This window comes from Maniola hyperantus, chromosome 19 (assembly GCF_902806685.2).
Source record: "Maniola hyperantus chromosome 19, iAphHyp1.2, whole genome shotgun sequence".
Lineage (NCBI taxonomy): Eukaryota > Metazoa > Arthropoda > Insecta > Lepidoptera > Nymphalidae > Maniola > Maniola hyperantus.
The window spans coordinates 5,124,204-5,147,677 of record NC_048554.1 but is presented as its reverse complement, the minus strand read 5'-3'; the positions used below and the strand labels follow the sequence as shown (position 1 = coordinate 5,147,677).

The following is a 23,474-nucleotide window of genomic DNA, read 5'->3' as shown; positions in this document are numbered from 1 at the left end:
AAAGCTAACTGACTGACCTATCAACGCACAACTTAAACTACTGGACTGATCGGGCTAAAATTTGATATGCAGAAAAGCTATTATGACGTAGACATCCGCTAAGAAAGGATAATTGAAAATTCAAATCCTAAGGGGGTAAAATAGGGATTTGAGAGTCCCTCTTCAATATGACCATGTTAGGTCGAAGCTAAGGGCTTAGTCTTATACCTAGTGCCTAGAATAAAAAAATAAGTATAAAATATGCTACCTACTACAAATTAACTCGCTAAAACAACGTCAATTAATTGATTTAATGTTCAAAGCTGGCGTATTTTAAGTATGGCTCATTAATAATTATTGAACGCTAAACAGAAGGCCGAAGGCCAGTATATAAGAGGGGTTTATTGGTAGCACGCTCCATGCAAACCTAGTTTGACTCTCATTTGAATACTAACCGATCAAACTCAATGAAGTTTTGTAGACACGTTCTAGGAATCAATATCTATATTTACTTATCTGCTGTTTTCCAGAAAATGTTGATGTAGTTAGGTACCTAAACCGACCTATTCAGTTTACACGATCTCAAGAATATTAATACAAATTCTTTATTACACCCGTGTAACTTTAAAACTAATTAAATACCTACCTAGTTATTTTTACGGAAAATTGGCAAACCATAGACATAGGTATACTTATTACTCATGTCAACAGTACGGTTCACCTTTATAATAAGGACTAAAATCACACTTTTGACATGATATTTAACACGAAAAGTATAAATGGCGCGTGAGGAGTTAAATTTTACGCGTTATAGGTACATTCTCAGAATAAATACCTGGGTACATTGAGTTTGATTGGGTAACGAGAACTAATCTACGTGGCTAATCTGTGTAAAGCCAGAAGAATGAAAAAAAAAACCAACCTAAGCTACGTTTATATGGAGCGAGTGACGGAGAGACCACCTCGCAGTTAATGTCGGGCAACATACCTAACTTCAGAGCAATTCGCAGAATCATTAGAGCAAACAAATTTGTATAGGCCAGGTCATAAAGTCAAACTGGCACCTGTGTTTGTGTTAATAGAACAAACTAAGTACATAGTTCTATGCAGTGTATTTATGTCAAAGGTTTCTCTAAAATGTTGTAAATACGAGTAAATCTTTATTTACCTACCACCTACACTAATCTATCTATGTATATGAAAGGAAAAGCTGACTAAGTGACTGACTGATCTATCAACGCACAGCTCAAACTACTGGACGCATCGGGCTGGGCTGGATAGCTATTCTGACGTAGACATTCGCTAAGAAAGGATTTTTAAAAATTCAACCCCTAAGGGACTAAAATAGGGGTTTAAAATTTATGTAATCCACGCAGATGAAATCGCGAGAATAAGCTAGTTTTATATATAGAGGCGAAGATAATAAGTTTAACAAGAGTTCTTCCATAATATTTTTAAAGGTGTTTGAACTTTGAAGTCATGCCAATTCGAATTTAGTCAATGTGGTTGATTACAGTCAAAAGCCTTCTCATTCTGAGAGGAGAGCCGTACTCAGTACGGACCTGTGATGGGCTAATCATGGTGGTGGATGGCTGCGAATATAAGCGAGATCTCATAGTCGCGATAGTGGATCTTGCAGGGAATGGGGAAAGAGTTCTGAAGTGTGCAAAAGAAAAAGCTCGAATACCTATCTGTGCCATATTATTATAAACGACAATTCAAAATATTTTTAAATGGATACATGAACCAGGCTGGCGAAGCTAGAGTCGGACTAGATAGGTATAAATAGCAAATAATTTTAAAATTATACTAATTATCATCATGATCAACCCATCGCCGGCTCACTACAGAGCACGGGTCTCCTCTCAGAGTGAGAAGGGTTTTGGCCATAGTCGGATTGGTAGACTTCATACACCTTTGAGAACATTATGGAGAACTCTCAGGCATGCAGGTTTCCTCACGATGTTTTCCTTTACCGTTAAAGTGAGTGATATTTAATTACTTAAAACGCACATAACTCCGAAAAGTTAGAGGTGCGTGCCCGGGATCGAACCCCCGACCTTCGAATAGAAGGCGGACGTCCTAACCACTAGTCTATCACAGCATACTAAGTATAATAGGTATTAAACTTGGTGCATTCATGAATATGTAGGCATCACATAGGATTACTCATTTAGTAAGTGACTTATCTACCTACAGTTTGAATGACCTAATGATAAAACGTCTACAATTTTTATGACTTTATTCAGTAAAGTACGAGTAAAGTAAACTGGTTGTTGGTATCATACAACTTATCAGTTTGGCGTCATAATAAATTCCTGCGTATGAGCATAGTACAGAAATGAGTGTCATTTTAAATGTTACAGCTGTCACAAAGTTGATACTTTGACATGACTACCGGCATAATAGTTTAAGAGCCAACGCTCGAAAGTAGCTTGACTTAAGGTGTGACATGGGCAATTTTTTTTAGCAATTATTGCTCGGCAACACGCATGAAAATAAAAATAAATTAGACTTTATAGTTTGATGAAAGATTTTATACGTCTTTCTTACCTGTTATCTGCCAGAGCTACCACGATACAAACTTCATAGTCGCTGATCGTTCTTCCCTGTGTTGAGGACAATTGCACAGATAAACTTTTAGCTTTTATAAATTATCGAAGATCTGGCCCTCACAGGCTCTATCTCTATATTGTCCTCGAAGGTATTTGAAGTCTGCAAATCAGACCTTGGCCAGCGTGGCAGACTATGGCCAAACCCTTCTCAGAAGAGACCCGTCCGCAGGCCTGAGCCAGCGATGTGCGATCAATCCAATTTTAGAACAATGTGGTTTTACTTCACACGTTCGAGTGTCGCCTATTATCTGAAAGGGCTTAAGAAAAACCATGCTTTAATATGTCGCATCACTAGAAACAGAGGGGCAGGTCAGTACGGAGGTACAATGTGAAGAAGATGTTTGTTTTTAACAATGTTACATTGTAAAGTACCTAACCTTAGATACCTATATACTCAACTATGTAATTGCATTTTGTTTTTCTCTGTATGTCCCCACCACATTGACGATTATGAATAACTAGATGATGCCCGCGGCCGCGACTTCGTCCGCGTGGATTTAGGTTTTTAAAAATCCCGTGGAAACTTTGATTTTCCGGGATAAAAAGTAGCCTATGTCCTTCCCCGGGATGTAAGCTATCGCTGAACCAAATTTCGTCAAAATCGGTTGAACGGATGGGCCGTGAAAAGCTAGCAGACAGACAGACGGACAGACAGACACACTTTCGCATTTATAATATTAGTATGGATAATTAGGTACCAAATGCAATAGCAAACTTGCAGTTGCTACTAACTTCTTTATGCGGAACATTTAAGCGCACTAGTTAAAGACCTTGTAAGTATGAATTAATGAAAGGAGCCGGCACGAGCGGGCGGAGGGGAGACTAAAGATATGGATAGATTACAGCCTTCTGAGAGTAAATAAGGCTGTGGGATAGACTCAACGCGCGACGGAAACGTTTCTTTAGAAGTTGTAGCTGTATTGGTGGTAAGTGCGCGTAGGTGCCGCGCAGCGCTGCTTCAGTCATAGCTCGGCAGCTGTGTGACATGATTTGGGCGCGTTTGGAACCCTAGTAGCTTTAGTTTTAAGTACACTAGTGGTTCGCCGCGAACTAAGAATCTGGCCAGGCCTTTAAATCGAATCAAGAGCAGATTGTAATTCATACTTGTCCGCCACACAGAGCGCCGCTCAAAAAACTATATTGATTCCAAATACTATCTGTCCCGGCTTTACTCACGTGTGTAGTCGACGTTAGCCCGACTAGTTTCTAACCCATTCGGGGTCCTTTTTCAAGGGAGTCTGTTCGCCGTATAAACTATAATATTGGTATTGCCGCGCCCGCGGCGCGGCGTAGAATCCGGCAGGAAACGTCCGTTCGACCGACGACCACGCGTTTTACAGCTTCCCTTTATATCTCACGACATTTTAAATAGTACATACTTACCTATGCCTCAGAGAGCACGTAAAACCGTGGTCCTGCACCTGATGTCTCTCCGGTTGTGTCAGATTTCCGTCCCATCGGGCAATGCGAGCTGTCATCTTCATAGTTTCTTACAGTACGCGGCCGAAAGTAATGTACATCGGTCTTTAGAATGACATTTCGGCTTTATAGAGCGTCGTCTCTGTCACTCATACCTGTATGACGTTTTGTCGGTCTCAACGACAGGGACAACGCTCTATAAATCTGCTATCTCCTTCTAAAGGTGTTCATTAGGTACTTTCGACCGCATACTGTACTTAGATTAAGTAAGGAGGTGTCATATTATGTGGAGTTTGACAGCTCAGTTTAGCCGGTTCCACAGATGATACTACCTCTATGGCCGGTTCGCTTATGCGCCACCTGTCAGGATAAATTGGCAGTGTGCCAGTGTATAAGTCCCGCAAATTGCTATTGTGCTGGAACCATGTCTCATTAACATCAAAATTACGTCATTTTGACGTATATTTAAATAAAAATACACCATCAGCTCGAAACTTCAGTCTAGTGCTGACGTCACTAAAATGACGGCCACGCACATTAGCAATTTGCGGGACTTACAATTACTCCTGGATCCTCATTTACTAAGTAAACGTTTTTCTTTTTCTTCTTTCATCAGCACTTAAAACAAAATAAATATACGAAATGTCGTTACAGTCTCGCAGCCTTTTCTTCCGTTAGGCAGTAGGTAGCTGTCCATGGCAGCCTAGCGCCTTAGTCACCAGTGTGGGCGAAAGATAAAGAATACAAAACGATTTATGAGTCTATTAATCTAACTAATCCAGTAACCTTATAAATATAACAAGTTTTTTGGTACTATGAAAAAGAATCAACGGGCTATTGCGACTGCAATAAGAAATCTAATACTGCAATTAATATTACGTACTTATCATATTAAGGTATAGGGAAAGGCACAGATTAGAGAAGGGAAAGGTCTTAGGGAAAGATTGCAGTTAAGTACAAAATATGACTAAAATATTCTGGCAACTGTTCTTGCTGATAGATAAGGAAGTATATTCTGAACCAGCTGTTGATTCATTTTTGAATTTAGGCAGGTACCTAGATCTATAACTTAATTTTTTTAAATTCACAAAACTTTTTACTAGACTAGTCAAAAATCTATAAATTCTCTACCATACGCTTCAAATTTTCCTGAAAGCCTTTGAATAAATTAATGGTACCTACGGCTTAAACGGCTTAGTCTATTTATCCACCACAAAAAGGTGGGTACCCGGGTGTATCTACTCGGACTCGTGTCGTGTGCCCGCTTTATTAAAGGATTTTATTTAATCAGTGCTCAAATTTACGTGTTCGCTAAATTTAATTTCTAGACTTAGGTATATCAAAGTTTGGGCACGGGCTCAAAAAAAAACCTGGGTATTACCAAAGATAATATATTAAACAAGTATCTTTGGTATTACTAAGTCCGGGGTGGATAGATGGATACACGTTTCCGAATATACACCATAGGGTGGGAGTTTTAGGATGCTATACCTATTGAATCAGTCGCTTAAACATGTCGACGCGCCCATGTTGTCTTCTGTGAAGCAGCGCGCAGCGTGGGCACTTTATAAGGCAGACGTGAGCGATTAATAAGATAGAGCAGTGATATAACATGCCCATATTCGACTGTTATAACAGAGTGTTCACCTTGCCTTCTACAAAGCGAAACAGCTAACCTTTGTAAATAAGCTAAGTACCAAGATTTATCATTAGTTCGCGATGCACGACTTTTTTTCGCAAACCCTTGAACTATATACGCGACTAATCTAAAGTTTGGATCTAGGTAGGTACGGAAAATATAACTTGCGAGTTTTGAGACACAATTTTTTTGCAATTGCAATTGTGCATTGTAAGGTCTACCATCTCCTGAGGATGCTCCGGTGTCGGGGCCAAACGTGCGTCGAGTGTGTTTGGGATTTGTGTGGTGTTGCTTGCCTGGTGGCTGCTTCTTCCTGCATGTTTAGCAGTGGGAGGGCGGGCGGTGCATTTCGCATGCTGCATGTTGCATCATAGCTTTTGGTTCATTGTACAATTTTTTTCTAATAATTCTCAGTCTATATTGTAGACGTTCTACGTCATAAATTGTGTGAATAGCTATTGGTCTAGATTAAACGAGGCTTTAAACATAGACAGCAGGTCGTAGCCATGTACGTATAGGGTTCAAAGTTCAAACCACCCCTCTCCCCTAAGCGACAATTTTTTTTAAATTTGCCGTCACTTTTCACTCATCTTTCCAATATCATAATGTAAATAAACTAAAATAATAATAATAAGTTAATTTAATGAAACCGCTTCATTAACGTGAAAATCGATGAAGTAATAAAGTCATTAAAATATCATGAACTAATAAGGAAGACTGCTAATTAAAATACTTAACAACACTCATCATTAGTACTGATTAGCAAGTCACAACCACCACAACAACCTTATTTGCATGCCCACGCGCCTTAATAAATCCTTCGCATAATAATTAGTGTGTACCTACTGTACGCTTTCTCCATTAAAAGACCTTTGATGATTCAAATGTTTTCAGCAAAATGAATAACTAAGTAGGTAGGTACCTGCCTACTTGCTAAAATAGTTATAAGATCATGTCTAACTGCCGCACTCAGAGTCGCTAATCGTTACTTAAGATTGAGTTAAAACGAGACAGATTTATGTGAGAGATATAGCTCTGTCTCGTTTTAACTAAACTTAAGTAACGATTAAGCGACTCTGGGTGCGGCAGTAAGACTAATACGTTTGTAGTGGGAACTGAGTAATATTTATGTTCAAGTTTAGAAATGCAGTAAACACAATAAATAATGAGTCAAATAATGCTAAATGGCGATTTTTTAAAGAAGCCATTAGGTTCTTATTTTTTCGGAAATATCAGTTACTCTGCAAAAGTGACAATTTGATACGTCTTCAACGAAACTAATGAGTTAACAATAAATACACCCATACAAACTAAAATGACAGTTTCATTAAAAAGCTTGATGTTTTAAAGACAACAGACAGAATCTTATTACAAGATGTATTGTTGAGTTGAAGTTATACGTAAACTCAATGTAAACGAACCCATTTCGCACGTGAGTCACTAGATTACCAGTTACCACGTTTTTAAGAGCACCTACGTCCTACGTGGTCTGAATTGAAGCATTACGTATCTATTGTAATTTACTGCTTGCGAAAATATACCATATTTTACCATATTAAATGTCAGAGTGGCGTGTTAGATTCGAATATAGGCAGCTGCATGCTTTGTTTTAAATACTTCGAAGATTTTGATATCGCGGTCTGCATATCAAATAACTAAATTATTATAAATACGCACTTAGCTACTTATAGGCGTCGTGTACAAACATGCGGGTATTAAGATTTGGAAATAATGTTAAGACTCGATTAAGGCAGTGGTCCAACCGCCGACGATGAACGAGAAACGAGTAGAACTAAAAACTTAAACGAGTTGGCGATCAGCGGGAAGCGAGTGTGTAGTTTCGATAGTTTTGTCGCCGGGCTATACCCGCAAGTGCGACGAGCGATTTCTCGCTCCATTCGCCCGCGGTCGCTCAGTCCCATAGATAATATCAGTCCTGAGCAAACATGCGCGCGCGTTACACGTGTTCAAGCGAGCGACCATCGCTGAACGAATATCTCTGAGCGAGTTTATTTTTGAAAGCTCGTCGAAAAAACTAGTAAAGCGAGTCGTCGCCCGCAGTGTGAACTCTCTCTCCCTTTCGTTTACACGGAATATATTTGTGCGTTTCTTGAGAGAAATTCGCCGATAGTTAGTCGTTTTCTCTGAATTTTAATCTGAAATTATCTGTCTTGTGGTTTCATGTAAAGAGGTGCAAAAAAATTAGAAGGTATGCTATTATTTTCTAAGTCATTCACTTTTCATCCTCATCATCATCAACTGAAAGACGTCCACAGATGGACATAGGTCTCTTGTAGGGACTTCCACATGGGACATGAAAAGAGCCTCCCCGCGTGGTGTTTAGTTTTATACCGATCACAAGCACCCGACGCGCTGGAAGCAGCTATAAGTACCTACTACATGAACAAAATCAGTAGGCTGACTAATCTTTTCACCACGACCGACGGCTACCTTTAAGACCGAGCTATCGCGGTTGCGGCTTTTTGGGCTGCCCATGTTTGAGGTGACCGTCGACTCGAGAAGGAGGAGGAGGGTCTTCCACACATCCATGTCTTACACATTACATATTATATATTTTACAATATTCATAATTATTATGTAGGTATAAGAAGCATTAGCGCCACATAGTTAAGTCGAAAGGAGTATAGCACCTATCGAGGCTTTTTGCTCACAAATATATGTAAACATATTTAAGCAAGCAAGGTTATTGACACACTTGCGTCAGACATACGGAGAATTCGTTTTAAATTGCTAAATAATGAACGCTTGCTAAATGAATGACTCGATCCAGTTCTCGACTTTATATTATGTTGCATAATAGAATACCTTAAATAATATCTTAAATCATTATAATATATTCGAAACATTAATGTAAAACAATTTAATTTATTAATCGATCGATGCTAAATTTTGCGACGTGTTCTTGTGCCCTCTAATACTCTCCCTTGAACCACTAGATAGTCGTTCAATCGAAACATCGCGTCGCGTCGGCACGTCATACTAATATCTAAAATCCTAGATGTCTGTCATGCCAGTAGACCGGTAGCAAATGTTGCATAACCAAGGACATTCCGAATCAGTAGTGAATTTTGAAGATTGACAAGCACTTGTAAAAGTTTAACTGTTGAACCAAAATGAAAGACTTCGTACGAACGACTCAGGACAAAGACTTGATGGCTTTTATCCTAGAGATGGACATCAGCTACTTTTTATCCCCGAAAATTATCTTAGTCCCACGGGACAACAAAACATTCGATAAATAATAAATTCCACGTGTTCAAAATCATTTGTTTATAAATCCATGTACTTACTTAATCCGTCCATACAAATATTACTAATGCGAAAATGCGTAGGTATGCTTTCTGACCGACAGAAAATCGATTTTGACAATATTTGGTAACTACAGATATAGCTTGCATTCCGGAGACGGACATAGGCCACTTTTTATCCCGGAAAACCAAGGAGTTTCCAAAAGATTTTTAAGAAATCTAAACAAAGACGCGGACGTTCTCGCATTATAATTTTTTATTCTTTCAGTTATTTATATTAAAGTGATTCTTTTATAAATATTTTTATCTTGGTATGCAAGGGTCTTTCATCCCATCCATCTGGATATTATATGAGGATAAAGTGTTTTCGTATTCACAGAATGTTTCGAGTGCTTTGTCATTGTAATTCTCAACGCTCTAGCGTTTCCTTCACATTGTCTGATTTCTCGTGTGATAAGACCGCAAGTCTGTGTATGAATGCATGGATTCGTGTCATACCTATTATTTAAACTGCAATGAACCTTGTCTTCTTCGAACAAAGTTGCCAGAAAAATATTTCCCAATTTTTTCTATGGTATTTTTAGGATAGCTTATATATCTCGAGGATGGACAGAGGCTACTTTTTGTTCAAATAGTTCCCACGGGATTTCTAAAAAACCTAAGTCCACGTGGACGAAGTCCCAGGCATCCATTTTCTACAGAGATATGTAGTTTGCATCCCGAAAATTAGTATAGGTCCCATGGATTTTTTAGAACCTAAATCCACGCGGACGAAGTTGCGAGCATCATTTCGTTACAAATATGAATATGTAGGTATAGTATTAAAAACAGGTGCTATGATTGACAGCAAGTTATACGGGCATTCAGCGTCATCATCATGATCAACCCATAGCCGGCTCACTACAGAGCACGGGTCTCCTCTTAGAGTGAAAAGGGTTTTGGCCATAGTCTACCACCCTGGCCATGTGCGGATTGATAGACTTCACACGCCTTTGAGAACATTATGAAGAACTCTCAGGCATGCAGGTTTCCTCACGATGTTTTCCTTAACCCTTAAAGCAAGTGATATTTAACTATTTAAAACGCACATAACTCAGAAAAGTTAGAGGTGTGCCCGGGATCGAACCCCCGACCTCCGATTAGAAGGCGGACGGATAACCACTAGGATATCACAGCTTATATTCAGCGTCACGGTAACTAAAATATCACCGGATGTATCTTTGGCTCTCCAGTCACTTTAGGTATTTTACAATGGCGCAGCGCACCGCGAATAGCGTCTTTTTCGCAAGCCGCTTAACACTGTTATTATTCGTTATGAAATTCGTAGTATTTAGCACACCCTGAGAGGTGGACGTGTTAATTAAAAAATTGAATCCGGTAGCGTTATGGATATAATTCGCGGTTTTTGTTATAACAATGTGAGTGAGTTTATTTTTTAAATATGTTTTTATGTATATTTCGTAGGATTTTATTACCTTTTTTAGGTTGCTACTTGTGTAGAGTTATAATAATGTAATTAATTGAAAGTCTTATCTAATCCATACTAATATTATAAATGCGAAAGTGTGTCTGTCTGTCTGTCTGTCTGCTAGCTTTTCACGGCTCAACCGTTCAACCGATTTTGACGAAATTTGGTGCAGAGGTAGCTTGCAACCCGCGGGAGAGACATCCCGGAAAATTTAAGAGTTCTCACAAGATTTTTGAAAACCTAAACCCACGCGTACGAAGTCGCGGGTATCAACTAGTAACTAATAAGTCTGCCTTAACGATAATTTGGAAGCAGATAAAAGATTATTATAAGACAGAAGAAAATTATAATTTTTATAGCAGAGTGTGAATAATAGTTGTGAATGGTGATAGCCTAGTGGTTGAGACGTCGGTCTTCTAGTCGGGGGTCAAGGGTTCGATCCCGGGCTGCACTTTTAACTTTTGAGAGTTAGGTATGCGTGTTTTAAGTATTGAAATATCACTTGCTTTAAGGCTTTTTACGGTGAAGGAAAACTTCGTGAGCAAACCTGCATGCCTGAGAGTTCTCCATAATGTTCTCAAATATGTGTACAGTCTGCAAATCCGCACTTGGCGAGCGTGGTAGACTATGACCAAACACTTCTCATTCTGAGAGATGAGAGGTAAGGGTTGATCATGATGATGATGATGATGTTACTATGTGCGTGACGGGAATGTTACCCATATTATAAATGCGAAAGTATGTTGGTTTATTAGTTTGTCCTTCAATCACGTCACGGTTTTTTGCATGGGTATATAGAGACGTGAAGAGTAACATAGGCTACTTACTGTCCCGCAAAATTAAACAGCTTCCATGGGGTGTATAAAAACCTACACGCGTACAAAGTCCCGGGCATCATCTAGTAATATACAAAAGTAATTAGATTTATCGTTTCTCTAAAAGATTTAACGAGCTTACAGCCCATAACAATAAAGGTTTATTGTTATGGGATATAAGCTATATTCATCTCGTTTTCTTGTCTCTTGGTAATTTGTATACATATAAGGAAAAGCTGAGTGACTGATCTATCAACGCAGCGCTCAAACCAAAGGACGGATCGGGCTGAAATTTGGCATGCAGATAGCTATTATGACGTAGACTTTCGCTAAGAAAGAATGAAAATTCAAACCCTAAGGGAGTAAAATAGGGGTTAAAAATCGGTGTAGTTCACGCGGACGAAGTCGCGAGCATAAGCTATATGTGTATATTATAGTATCGAGTATTTACAGTAGAAAACATTATTATAACTCAATTTGCAGAAGGTACCTGCTTAAACTGGTTATAGGCTAAACAATGACACGTTACTCACACGGAATTTACGTTATAAGAGGCTACAATTACAAATCTCGTAGTTAATGGTGCGTACCTATGTGCGGTAGACATGACAAGATGATGAACGCCAAAAATTATCTCGATCTGATGGTTAAGCTAGGTATAAGTCCCGCAAATTGCTATTGCGCTAGAACCATGACTCATTAACATCAAAATGACGTCATTTTGACGTCAGCCGAAATAAAAATATACCATCAGCTCGAAACTTCAGTCTAGTGCTGAAGTCAATAAAATGACGGCCACACGCATTAGCAATTTGCGGGATTTATTCCAGCCCCCCTAGCATGGGCAGGAGACAAAAATTTTATCCCCCAATTATATCCACTGACGAGGGATAAAATTTACTTGTCCACCTCTCAAAGCACGGCAACAGGGGAGAGGAGAAGTTTATCCCTAAATCGGGGACAATTCTATCCTCGACATTAGACGTGGGTTTAAGTTTATTCTCATAGAACTTAAAAAATCAAAACATGTCTCGCGGTACCTGTTGGTGTTAGGTTATGTTTGGGTTGTGTTTGGGTTGTGTTTGGGTTGTGTTTGTGTTTGGAATATGGTTGGGAACCCCAACATAAACCCAACATAGGTCCCAAATACCAATTACCATTAACCCAATAAAGGTAAAGGAAAAGATCCAAAAACCAAAAAGTCCCCCGTTTTATTCACTGTGGATAATTATATCCACCCGTGAGCCCATGCTCGGAGAGTGGATAAAGCTGTCGGAGGGGATAAAGATTTTATCCTTTCCCCGGGGAGAAAATTATATCCCCGCCCATGCTAACCCTGCAGAGCTAGGTCAGAGGGCGCAGTGGACGCATCCATTGAGGAGCTGGGGAGCGTGGAGAGGGAGTCGCTCTCGCTGCGAGCTCTGGAGGACCTGTGGATGATAGACAGGAGGCGGTCCATCGCTCACAGTATGGTCCTTGAGTTGGTTGGCGTGCTGTAGTTCCGGCATGCCTCTAACGGGACATCCGCTAGCGGAGTAACGAGGTGTTGTCGGTCCCATGTGCTACGTCCCAAGTTATCCCGCTTCAATCTTGGACTGCATATCACTTACCACCAGGTGAGATCGCAGTCAAGGGCAAATTGTATCGGAATAAAAAGAACCTGAAGGCTGCTCGCCGCCCGCCTCGTAGCTGTAGGCAAAGATAATATATTAAACAAGCTGTAGGTTAGATCAGTACTTGACTCTATTTTAATTTGAGTCGACCCATCACGCATCTGTAGAGTAGATAATATATTAAACAAGCTGTAGGTTAGATCAGTACTTGACTCTATTTTAATTTGAGTCGACCCATCACGCATCTGTAGAGTAAAGTCACAGAGTACATTGAATATACGGAGTAAAGTTACTAAAACAAAGTAAAAATCGACCTTAGGTACCTAGTGCCTAGATATTACTAATCCTATTATAAATGTGAAAGTGTGTTTGTTGGTTTGTCCTTCAATCATGTCACACCGGAGCAGCGGATCGACGTGATTTTTTGCATGGGTACCTATAGTTTAAGACCTGGAAAGGGACATAGGCTACTTTTTATCCCGGAAAATCAAAGAGTTCCCACGGGATTTTTAAAAACCTAAATACTTACTTACATGCGTACGAAGTCGCGGGCATCAGCTAGTAAATAGATAAAAATGATTATCACGTTAATCACGTGTGATGAAGACATGCCAAGGAAAAGTGACAGAGACGTTTGTGGGCGTAAATTGGTAGAGGTGGGCCATGGGTGGGCCGCTTTTATCTGTCGCGTGCTTTGATTGTGAAGCCTTCCGACTTGTTGACAAGGTCACACCTATACAGGCTGTAACCATAACGCTAGCAAAAACTATTTATTTTACGTTATTGTTATACTATCTAAACACAAATACCAATAATCATTTGCCTAATTTTGTAGTTTTAGTGATTTAGTATTTTTTAAACCCGCAATGTATAGCCTTCAAAACTGGGGTCAATGTCCCACCTACGACGTGGCATCGACTCCGAATGGCCTGCTTACGCAACGTTCGTTGACCTCTAGCGTCAGTCAGATGTTTTTCTGCAGAAGTTAAATATTAATCACAACGCGCAGAGGCTTATCGAGAGTGTTATTTTTCATAATAACCTTACTGCAATATTAACTTGATTAGGGCACAATGATTGCTAATGTAACCACTCAATCAAAATGGCGACCTAAACACAAAAAGCATTTAATAGCCGCCAAGCCTCGAGTCGGAACCAGACTCAACGAGACTCGCTTAAAACCTATCAACTACCCGTATTTATACAATCGACTCAAGATGGCTTTCCCGCAACAGATCAGATCACGTGACTCCCGTTTCAAAAGGCGGCAACTATACAAGTGCGATAACACATACAACCAGCTTGGCAAACCTTACACGGATCGATATATCTAATTGTATCCTTATGTTATTCTTATACCTACATACCTACATTGATAAAATCAGGCCCCGTAAGACAGATTTAGAATGTAGGTACCTTATACCTACTTCCATTACATAATGTGTCGTTCTATTATTTTTTAGATCTTGTGGACTGCCCTGTCTCTGGCCTTGGGGTACGAGCTGCAAGGTCAAATAATCCGAGGAGTGCCGTGCGTCAAGCGTAACTTTCAACTCTATTGTCCAACCGCCGGCAACACTTATCCTTTGTAAGTGCTCATTGTTTCGTATCAAATTTGCATCCGTGGGCATCAAGACTGTCTTTCTTTTCCTATGGTAATTGATGATTACACACTGTTTTTATTCGCAATCGAATTCTCTTGAACTTGCCTACCTACCGAGTTACCATACCTTCAGTTAAAGGGTGTACAGTACGCGGCCGAAAGTGATGTAGGTACATCGGCTTTTAGAATGACATTTCGGCATTGTAGAGCGTTGTCTCTGTTACTTCATCATACCTATATGACGATTTGTCGGTCTCAACGACAGTGACAGTGCTCTACAAATCTGCTATCCCCTTCTAAAGGTCGATGTACATTACTTTCGGCCGCGTACTGTTATGTACACTGTACAGTCTAACAACTTAGCGTATCACATATTATGTACCTACATGAAAAAATTTCAATCATATTATATTTTGACAATCATTCATAGAAATACCAAACACTTTCAAGGGAAGAATAAAAACCAGCCAAGTGCTAGTCAGACTAGCGTACCGAGGGTTTCGTACTGCAGTCGTATTTTATCGACATTTTGCACGATAACTATAATGCATAAAAATATATAAAAATCTGTTTTAGAATGTACCCACAGGTAAAGCCCTTTCATATGATAGCCCACTTGGTATATTAATCTTTGAAAGTTAAAAATACTTACTAATTATTTGTTCATGGACAAATTTTAATTTGTTTTAATTGATGTAAGCACAAATTCACGGTTTTCGGCTTACGTGTGCTATAAGACCTACCTACCTGGCCAATTTCATGATTCTAGGTCAACGGGAACTAGCCTATAGGTTTCTTGACAGACACCACAGACACGCAGACAGATCGACAGAAAGACAACGAAGTGATGAGTGAAAGCAACCACCAGAACATGTTTTAAAAGACGATAAAATCTCTCATTCCAGAGACAAGATCGAGACGTTTATAGACGAGAACAAAGCGCTAATAAAGCGCATGTATGGTTCTTTCACGATACCTGGTGGGAATAGAGTGAGGAGAGCGCCTGGTGTGCCTGACATGCATTCCGGAGATTCGTACTTCCGTCACGTGAGACAGGCGTCCAAGCAACCGAACTTGCCTGATGCGCAAGCTGTTAATAGCACTGGACGGTACGTATCTATGCCTTACTTACAATTGACAAATACAGTCATTCCGGAAATGCTGACACGCGTTCCGGAAATTCGTCAAGATAGACGGCCAAGCAAGCGTTTAGGTATATCTGATAGATCCGTAATCAATCAGTAGGTACAGTAACAAAGGTCGGTATTCGGTAAGTAACCATACGTAATACTTAGATAGACAGTCCAAATTACCTGACATGCATTCATGCATGGTTCCTTCGCGATACCTGGTGGGAATAGAGTAAGGAGAGCGCCTGGTTTGCCTGACATGCATTCCGGAGATTCGTACTTCCGTCATGTGAGACGGGCGTCCAAGCAACCGAACTTGCCTGATGCGCAAGCTGTTAATAGCACTGGACGGTACGTATCTATGCCTTACTTACAATTTACAAATACAGTCATTCCGGAAATGCTGACACGCGTTCCGGAATTATATGAATAGTGAAAGAATTTTCAAAATCGCTTCAGTAGTTCCAGAGATTACTTCCTACAAACATACTTACAAACTTTACCTCTTTATAATATTAGTACAGAGTGAAAGACGTTCATTAAATTTTGCGCCGCAGAGCAATACCTACGAGCTAAATTACACTTTGTTTATTACGTCTTTGAGTGATCCTTCTGTACTTGGAAGGTGCTATTATGTACTCGTATTCTGTGGCTCTACCTTGACGCAAAATGATGACTGTTCCAGGATAGACGCGTGCGAAAGTAAGACGGAGATTATGACGCCGTACTGGGCGCTCAACTCTGCGAGGAAGCTGCGGGCGATAGTCAACACTATGCACTTTGAGCAGGCTATACACCAAGAAGTTTGCAGGTAACACAATTATAATGTTAATGTGCCACATATTGTACGTTGACGGTCTATCGGGAAAGTGGTTGACGCGCCGCCATCGCGCAGAGACCAACCTCGGACCGACATCTCCGGTAGGGTGGTAACTAGCCACGGCCAAAGCCTCCCACCAGACCAGACCAGAAATTTAGATATTATAAAATTCCAAACCCCTGCCGGGAATCGAAGCCGGGACCACCCACTAATAAGACCACATCGCTTACCACTGCGCCAATTATTTGATTTTATTTTTATTTTCAGTAAAAAATCAACATCGAGGTGCTCCGGCGACTGCGGCTGTGAACAGAAATATAAATGGCATAGACTACTGGCCTACGACCCGAGCGACGATTGTGCGGGAATCTTTATGGATTGGTTTTTGTTTCCATCTTGTTGCGTTTGTAGGTGTAAGCCATAGACAAAAAACAAATTGTATAAAATAGTATGGAATGGAAATGAAATCGAAAATAATCAAACCGTTATTTTTTCAAGCGTTTAAAGTTTTTGGTCGAGAATGTAAAGCTGTTCCGTCGATGTCTTGATTCTTGTATAAATTGTGTGCGATTACGGAATAAATTTTTCTGTCTTAAAACAAAAAGTTTTAACACAGAAAATTGAAATGTAAAATTCCACTGACCAGTGTACTGATTCACTAACTCAGTGTCCAACACTGAGCCACTGAGCTCATTTGCCATTTTTTTTTTAATCCATTGAAGTCAATGTCAAATGAGCTCGGTGGCTATCATTCAGTGTAAGACACTGAGTTAGCGAATCATCCCGCTGGTACCTTATCATGCCAGGCAAAAGCGGCTGTGCGGCACTGGGTTGCATAATAATTATATGCAAAGTGTTACGTGTCGCGGTCGCTCAATTTACATGGTTTTCATACATTATTTTGTACATAATATAAAAAGCAGAGCGCTATTATTGTAATTCCCAAATATTGCGTAGCTAAAAAATCTACCTTATCATTATTATAAAACCTCCTTGAAAAGTAGAAGGAGAAACAAAATATTTCCATTTAAAAACTGTACTTATCCTAAAGTTTAAGATGCTATTAATTAATGATGATATTTAATGAGTTAAGAATAAGATCGAGAAACGCCTTTGTACCTATAGGTAACTTTAAACGCTAGGTTACCCTAGCTTTAGTTAAATTGAATGAGACTTCTAATAAATCTGTTCTGAATCTAAAGAGTGATGTAATTTGTTTTCTACAGTAACACTGCCATCATATTATTTGTAAATTTTATTTTTAGGAACGCGATATAGAAATCTCCTTTCCTCATTCAGTCATTGTATAGGAATTTCTAGTAACAAAGAAAAATGTAAATCAGACGAAAAATTTGGAGAAATTTAAGTGATTTAATTTAAAACTGTATGAAAAAAAAAACTTTAATAAAAATAGCATAGCTTAGAGAACTTTCACTAAAGAAACATATTTGGAATTGTATAAAAATTTGAATGAATTTTTCTAGAGCACCTTAAAAATACTTTTTGTAAACGGGCTCCACGTTAGGAGCCAATTGTAATCCCTAGCCCGGGCTTACAATTGACCCCTCCTGAGTAAAATTCTAAAGGGTGACGCCAAGCGCAACTGTTAGTAAACAATGCAGGAAGATGTTCTTGAAAGAGGTACGTACGTGTTTCTGTACGTACTCTATGAACAGAAACAGTACGTACGTACTCTCGTACAGAAACTTTCTGTACGAACATAGAGTACGTACAGAAAGTTTATTTATATAAAAAATAACAGATAGTCTTACTGGTTTCACTTTCAAAAATAAGTCCTATTGGTTTCACTTTCACTTGTGAAAATGGGACGTTTACTTTTACTCGCGGTGACTTAAGAATTTGATCTCTAACTTGACTGACGTCACCTTCACCGGATCTACCTAATATCCAAGAGTAGCCCATGCCCGGGCTTACAAATTGGGGTTGTTTCATTATATTTGTATTAAGTTTTGCCTGTTTGCAAATGTAAATGTACACAATGTTGATGTTTGATCAATTAAAACTTTTGTCTTTTTTACTGTGTAGTAATAGTAACTTACGTACACATTCCACAATTTAATGTTCATATAGGTTAAAAATATTAAAGTAATATTTTATCAAGGACAAAGACTATAAATAAATTACTTACCTATAATCTATGGGTAGCAAAATTGTACAGTAATAAAATAATGAAACTAGTTTATTGAGGTGATTTTAAGCATCATGTATTTGTCTATAAAATAGGTACCTACCCGTGGTTTTAATATTACTTGTAAGTAGATTTTGTACTTATTTTACATACAACCTACTTATTTTTAATTTAGTAGCTGTAACATACAACTTTTCCTGTAATCTTTATTATAGTTATAATAATTATTATAGACTTGAAATATGACACTGTCGCGCTTTCATTTAGACGTGTACCCCTCATTTAAAGATAAGTAAAGGTTATAGCTCATTAGAGCACCGCACCGCCTCACCTCGTGCGCTTAATCCATACTAATATTATAAATGCGAAAGAAAGAAAGAAATAAAGACGAAGTCGCGGGCATCATCTAGTATTATTTAATTGACCACGCGAGGTTCACTGGTGACTACGCGCTGTCTACCCGTGGAGCACCTGTCGACGAGTGATCACCGAATGACTAAAGGCGATAAGTGCGTTTGATCCACAGAACTCGGGAAGATACCATTGAAAATGAGTGTTTTAAATTATGATACAATAACTATTTATTATAATTACATTATTAACAAGTTACTTTTACCTACATTCCCTAAATAAAAATTATTATAACTGAAATATAATATAGGTACTTATTCCTTTTCTTTATTTTTGAGTGCTTCGAATTCTTTGAAGACTTTTTCGCTCAACTTGTCTCCTTCATCATCTATTTGTTCCACTGCTAACACTTCTGGGATATAAAACTGCATCATGTTTTGTACCTGTAATAATGGGTTGTTCTAATCAATATAAGTAAGACTAGATTATGCTCGCGACCTCGTTCGCGTGGACTACATTTATTTTAAACCTTTATTTTACCCCCTCAGGGGCTGAATTTTCAAAAATACTTTCTTAGCGGATGTCTACGTCATTGTAGCTATCTGCATGCCAAATTTCGGCCAGATCCGTCCAGTAGTTTGAGCTGTGCGTTGATAGATCAGTCAGTCAGTTTTTCCTTTTATATAAATGTAGATTACTTATTGGTACTAGACGATAATATTATGCTCTCGGTTTCGCCCGCGTCGCTTTTAGGTTTTTAAAAATCTACTGGAAACATTGCTGTTCCAGGATAAAAAGTAGCTTTTGTCTATCTCCAGGATGAATTTTGTCAAAATCGGTTAAACGGATGGACTCTTAAAAATGCAGTGAAAAAAAAGTCAAAAAATAGCCTATTTCCATCCCTGGGAGGCAAGTTATCCGTGTACCAAATTTTGTCAAAATTGTTTAAGACAGACAGACACACACTTTCACATTTATAATATTAAGTATGGATTATCTAATAATTATTGTAAGCGCTCTGGGCTTTCGAAACTTACTCCATTCTTCAAGGTTACAATAGAACTAGGGCAAGATGAACAGGATCCTTGCATTTTAAGCCTCAGTACACCATCCTTGAAGTCAACAAATAGAACATCCCCTCCATCTTCCTGAACAGTTGGCCTGATGCGAGTATCCAACAGTTCTTTTATCATTTGCACTATTTCATCATCATCTTCATTGATTTCTGTATTTATAATTAAAAAAAATTAGTGTTGCAGCAAGCAAGTCTAGGCAAGCACACTCCATCTTTGGCTGCATTATCACTTGCCACCAGGTTTGATTGCAGCCAGAATTAAAAAAAATATGCATTCAGACTTGATCATTATTTATGGGCCTCATAAGAAAGCTTAGAGCTTATTTAGAAAGGTGAGCGTTATGCTTGTACAGTACGCGGCCGAAAGTAATGTACATCAACCTTTAGAAAAAGATAGCAGATTCGTTGTAGCATACTATCATAGGATAGTATCTGTGGTCGGGACTCGCTCTATGGGCTCGAGAGTACTTACTAAAATGTGGAATTGTTAAAAGTGACCTAATAAAATACAATATTGTGAGAATGTCTCTTTTATTTGTTTAATCGGCTGCATACTGTAGTTTCTCTGTGATCAAATCATAAATGAAGAGAGAGAGGAGAGAACCGATAAAGACAAACTTAATCTAATGGTAGATAAGCAAAAGCTAGCTATTTTTAAGAGGCAAGGTTTTGCTACTACTGTTGCTGACGGCAATCAGTATTTAATGAGAACTGTAAACAGGGGCAATCACAATAGAGCGGCAACGGTCAACGTGATACAGGGTCTGGAAGTAGCCCTGCACAGCCACCAAATCAACAAAGAAGAAGAGAGGCAAGTCTTACGAGTATCTCCAGATGGTTTGGCATCAGTAACAACTGGCAGTCCACTGGCAAAGAAATCCATGATGGTGGCGAAGATGTCCGGCTTCAACAGCTTCCATTCAACATCATCATCCTGTTTGGTGACAGTCACAAAATCTGAGCCGAAGAACACTCCTCTAACACCTTCTATACGGAACAGCATTTTGGCTGGAATTTACATCATAATCATTATCAATACAGATTAGCATAAATAAATATCTAAATATATGAAAGCAAAAGTGACTGACTGATTGACTTATAAACAAACAACTCAAGCTACTGAACAGATCAGGCAGAAAAGGCATGAAGATGTAATTGTGATTGTTAAATTACTTTTAAATAAATACTTATAAATTATGTACTAGCTTATTCCCGCGACTTCGTCCATGTGGACTACACAAATTTCAAACTCCTGTTTTACCCCTTTAGGGTTTGAATTTTCAAAAATTCTTTGTTTAGCGGATGTTGATAGATCAGTCAGTCAGTCACCTTTTCTTTTATATATTTGACCTATTACTGCTGAAAAGAATAAGTTAGGTACCTAATGGACTGCATTGTGCTGCTCCAATATTAGGGAAATCCAATGTATGGCCAGGTTCTAAAACTTGAGTTCCTGGTAGGAATTTTAAGCTGTTCGGATTTGGTGTTTCCTGTGTTTGAATAAACATGCTCCGACAAGCGCAATTGTTCAATAGCGGCTTATTTTTGATGGCCTTCGTTAACTCGATGGGTCCTTGAGACAATAAACTGAAGCATTTTTTCCCATCCCTAAAAAGTATAAATTAAAATGAAGAAAATTTTTTGGTTGTTTGAACAGAACGCCGGAAACTTAAAACGCACCTACACACAGCGCCAAAAAGTAGTTTAGATTTACTTCCACTCCTTACTATCCGAAAAGAATGGCGTATCATTTTAATTTCTTTGTTTATTATTAATGCGATTTATAAAACATAGAAAATCTTGGAAAATCGTGAAGAAAATCATAAGATTTCTGTCATTTGACAAATTGTCAGTGGTCACTATGGTGTCACTCACGAATCATAGTGATTATGACCTAATCACAGGACCAGCACCGCACAGATAAAAGAAACCACTAGGTACGTCTGACTCGCATCCAACCGTAGATACTGTAGTAGTAGATACCGTACTGTGTAGCCGCGTATGAGATAGCGATAGCACAACGTAACGATGAATAACACGACAATTATTATTACCATTGTTTAGTATTCAATATTTGTGGCTATAAATAAAATGTACGAAATTCGTACTTTTTAGGTCATATCGTACCCAAAAAATATTAGAAATTAAATGAGGGCGCCACTTTCGTTCTTGTGTTAACACCATGTAGGTCTGCAACCAAAACAATATTAAATACTAAAATTGTATATTTATAATATTATTATATACTAATTTTTTTAAAAACTAAGTTTTCGCAACAAGTTTCGTCTCCAGGACCACTATAGAGAGCTAAACATGGCTACGAGAAGTACAAATGTTCGTACTACAAAGTGCTTACAAAACCTACCCTAGGTATTAAAAAAACTAAAAATAAACCTATGCGCAAAGTAAAACAGTCCAAGATCCCAGTGTAAAAGTTTCGGCAACAAGTATCAGCAACAAAGTTTCGGCAACAAGTTTCATAAACATGTTTCCGCAACAAGTTTATGTACCTAACAAGTTTTTACAACAAGTTTCTGCAACAGGTTTCGTCAGCAACTTTAAAAAACAGTGAGGGCAACGGCGCGCGTGGTGCGCAGTCTTAACAGGTGCGCGAACTGACTCCTTTTGAAAAAGGAACCCGGATGTCGGGCTAACTTCGACTTAACACGTGAGTAAAGCCGGGTGAGAGATATTATAACTAGGTATATAATGGAAATCACTTACGATAGTTTAAACGCTAAAAAACTTTCAAAAAGTTTCAACGACAGTTTTCTGCAACATGTTTCGTCAACAAGTTTAAACAATGAGTTTTGGCAACAAATTTCGGCAGCAAGTTTCGTCAAAAAGTTTCAGCCACAAGTTTCGTTAACGAGTTTCCGCAACAAGTTTCAGCATCAAGTTTTGGCAACAACTTCCCACAACAAGTTCCAACAACAAGTTTCCACAACAAGTTTCCGCAACAAGTTTTGTAAACAAGTTGCCACAAAAAGCTTCCGCAACAAGTAAAAGAGTCAGTCAGAAAAGCAGGCGAATTATTGGGTATTTTAAGATGAGTTTAGTTAAAATGTCCTCTCATATTAAAACTTGCGCGCGGATATGGATCACAACGCGTAGAGGCTTATCGAGAGTTTTAGTCTTTAGACTAACTTAACGGAAATATTAACTTGATCGGGGAATAAATGCTATTTCAACCACTTGATTGAAATAACGACCCAACACAAAAAGTACCTATTTAATAGTCGTCGAGTCTCGGGTCAGAGCGAGACTGCCTCATAGAGTAAAGTATGGACTGCCTTCAAAACGTGTGTTGTTTCGGATTGACTATGCTGCGTAGGCCCTACTGGCCGCTACAGCGTCACCGGGGGGGTTGGCGAGCGCGAAGCTCCGCCTGGGGGTGAGCCCTAGGGCTCGAAGAAATAATTCGAGAGGTCGGGGGGCAACGTCCTCCTAAGGGCGCCTCCTGTGAGGCTCGGACCTCGGCTTAGGATGACGTTGGGATGGGTGGAGTTTTTGGTCTACTGGTTAGTCC

The 23,474-nt window shown here is 39.0% G+C and overlaps 2 protein-coding genes across 2 annotated transcripts in view; one reads left to right on the top strand and one right to left on the bottom strand.

The window, feature by feature from the left end:
- Positions 1-18,765, top strand: part of spz3 (Spaetzle domain-containing protein 3) — a 43,909-nt gene extending 25,144 nt beyond the window's left edge. Inside the window, exons 4-7 of the mRNA XM_034978571.2 lie at positions 14,281-14,405; positions 15,326-15,529; positions 16,236-16,361; positions 16,638-18,765. Coding sequence (XP_034834462.1) covers positions 14,281-14,405; positions 15,326-15,529; positions 16,236-16,361; positions 16,638-16,794 — 612 coding nt within the window. The 3' untranslated portion in view covers positions 16,795-18,765. The remainder of the gene's footprint in view (positions 1-14,280; positions 14,406-15,325; positions 15,530-16,235; positions 16,362-16,637) is intronic.
- Positions 18,567-21,827, bottom strand: LOC117991038 (NFU1 iron-sulfur cluster scaffold homolog, mitochondrial-like). The gene is made up of 5 exons (XM_034978570.2): positions 21,626-21,827; positions 21,327-21,553; positions 20,768-20,953; positions 19,908-20,095; positions 18,567-19,313 (listed from the first exon to the last, which is right to left on the bottom strand). The coding sequence occupies exons 1-5, from the start codon at positions 21,694-21,696 to the stop codon at positions 19,185-19,187; spliced, it is 801 nt and encodes a 266-aa protein (XP_034834461.1). The 5' UTR covers positions 21,697-21,827; the 3' UTR covers positions 18,567-19,184.
- Positions 21,828-23,474: the final 1,647 nt, after the last annotated feature.